The sequence below is a fragment of the Lathyrus oleraceus genome, chromosome 1, assembly GCF_024323335.1.
Source record: "Lathyrus oleraceus cultivar Zhongwan6 chromosome 1, CAAS_Psat_ZW6_1.0, whole genome shotgun sequence".
NCBI lineage: Eukaryota > Viridiplantae > Streptophyta > Magnoliopsida > Fabales > Fabaceae > Lathyrus > Lathyrus oleraceus.
The window spans coordinates 106,946,819-106,948,962 of record NC_066579.1 but is presented as its reverse complement, the minus strand read 5'-3'; the positions used below and the strand labels follow the sequence as shown (position 1 = coordinate 106,948,962).

Genomic DNA, 2,144 nt, shown 5'->3' with positions numbered 1-2,144 from the left:
GCGGTGGAGGCACTACGCCAAAAAGGTTTTTTAACAGCGCATCTTAGACAGCGCTTTTAAAAGAAAGCGCTGTCTAAGGTTAAAATAAAAATAAAACACGGAAAATGTTCTAAAAAAATAATGAAAGCGCTGTCTAAGGGGGGGTCTTAGACAGCGCTTTTAGAAAGCGCTGTCTAAGACCCCCCCTTAGACAGCGCTTTTAGAAAGCGCTTTTAAATATAGACCTTAGTCAGCGCTTTTGAGAAAGCGCTGTTTAAAGTCTTTCAATTAAAAAAAAATTAAAACCAAAAGCGCTGTCTAAGGTGGGGGTTTAGAAAGCGCTTTTGGAAAGCGCTGTCTAAAGGAGGTTAGCAACGCCTCCGCACGGGTAAAAAGTTCTGGTGCTAAGAAGACCGTAGCTAGGAAAAAACCTACCACCAAGTATAGGTCGTGCCTCAGGACATTTCTAGAGATGACCGATATACCGACCGGAGGTGTTCGGACTGTACATATGGAGGTAGGGATTTTCGGCTTTGATTACGACCAAATGATTGGTAATGAAGACTTCATGCAAGTTTTTAGTCATGAAGAAATCGGCGTCACCGTTGTCAATACATATATTAGGTAAATCCGGTCTACTTTGTTTTATTAATTAAACAACTTATGTTAATGATGTTTACTTTATGTTAATCCAGTTTACTTTATGTTTCAAAAGAGGTGTTAATGATGTTTTTATATTAGGTTTTTGTATGACAAATTGATGCGCCCCAATGGTTTGGACGTGTCATTCGGATTCTTAGCACCCGCGACCGTCAACTTAGGTTTAATCTTAAGTAGACCGGATACCGTGACGGAGTACGTTCTTCGGATCCTCATGGACAATAAAGATGCGGAGAAGTTGTTTTTTATACCGTTTAATACCGGGTTAGCATTTCATTCTAAATTCATCTATTATAATTATTTTCCAAGTTACCATCTAACATTTGCCTAATCATTACAATGGACATTGGTTGTTGCTCGCAATCAATCCTATCCGAGAAATTGTGTATTATCTTGACTCGTTAGGAAATGATTGGACAACATACCCGGATATGAAGGTCCTAATTGACACGTAAGTGAGAATGTTCAAAATTTTTCTTAGTTTATGTGAATTGTTCTAACTGCTTCATTTTTATTTTATTAGCGTCCTACAAGCTTTTCGGGCCCAACGAGATATCCAAACCTCAAGGAGGGGCGCCAACTCCATTACATGGATTAAAGTGGCGGTATATTTTTAATTACCACATTTTTTATTATATTAGTGATGACACTTGATAAAACTTAGGATTTATAATCCATATTTTTTTTCATATGTAGTGTCCTCAACAACGTAATCAAATAGATTGCGGGTATTTCATGTTGAGGTTTATGCGAGATACTCTTGCTTTGGGCCGATTAAAGATTCCCACCGATGTATGTATTTCTAACTTATGAGTTATTTTTATATTTACACATATCTCATATAATTAAATAGTTGGAATTAATTCAAAATATGTTATATTATTATGTAGTACTTTGATGAATTCAAGTGTGCATTTTATACAAAGGATCAAGTGGACGAAATCAAAGAGGAGTGGTGTCAATTCATGATAAAGCTCAATGTTTGTTTATAAATTTGTGTAATTAATGTGTACATTTGTAGTATATGTTATGACTTGTAAATGTGTACATAAATTTATATATATTTTGATACATTTAAGGCAAAATTGGTTTGAATTGGTATATATATATATTTGTTAGCCAAAAATTGGTAGAAAAAAGGCCAAAATGGCATATATAAAATGTGATAATTGTCTGTCAAAATCTGGTTGAAAACAGGTAGAAATTCTGGTTTATAAACCTGGAAAAAATGTGGTTTAAAACAAAAGCTTCAAAAATTTTCGTATACCTTAGACAGCGCTTTTGTAAAAAGCGCTGTCTAAGGGGGGGATTAGAAAGCGCTTTAGGCAAAAGCGCTGTCTAAGGGGGGGGGGGGGGGGGGGGGGGGGGCTTAGACAGCGCTTTTTGAAAAGCGCTGTCTAAGGTATACCTAAAAAAATTAAAATAGGAGGGTCTTAGAAAGCGCTTTTGGCCAAAGCGCTGTCTAAGGGGGTGGGGCTTAGACAGCGCTTTTCAAAAGCGCTGTC

At 36.7% G+C, this 2,144-nt stretch overlaps 1 protein-coding gene across 1 annotated transcript; it reads left to right on the top strand.

Moving 5' to 3' along the window:
- Positions 1-738: 738 nt before the first annotated feature.
- On the top strand, positions 739-1,652 carry LOC127120004 (uncharacterized). Its single transcript, XM_051050392.1, has 5 exons — positions 739-903; positions 980-1,090; positions 1,163-1,244; positions 1,336-1,431; positions 1,530-1,652. The coding sequence occupies exons 1-5, from the start codon at positions 740-742 to the stop codon at positions 1,629-1,631; spliced, it is 555 nt and encodes a 184-aa protein (XP_050906349.1). The 5' UTR covers position 739; the 3' UTR covers positions 1,632-1,652.
- The last annotated feature ends 492 nt before the right edge of the window (positions 1,653-2,144 follow it).

Bases quoted from the DNA above. Each gene is read 5' to 3' on its own strand.
- LOC127120004 (XM_051050392.1), top strand. From the start codon at position 740: ATGCGCCCCAATGGTTTGGACGTGTCATTCGGATTCTTAGCACCCGCG. The intron at 1,091-1,162 runs GTAAGTGAGAAT...TTATTTTATTAG, and splicing joins ATGAAGGTCCTAATTGACAC to CGTCCTACAAGCTTTTCGGG. The intron at 1,432-1,529 runs GTATGTATTTCT...ATTATTATGTAG, and splicing joins GATTAAAGATTCCCACCGAT to TACTTTGATGAATTCAAGTG.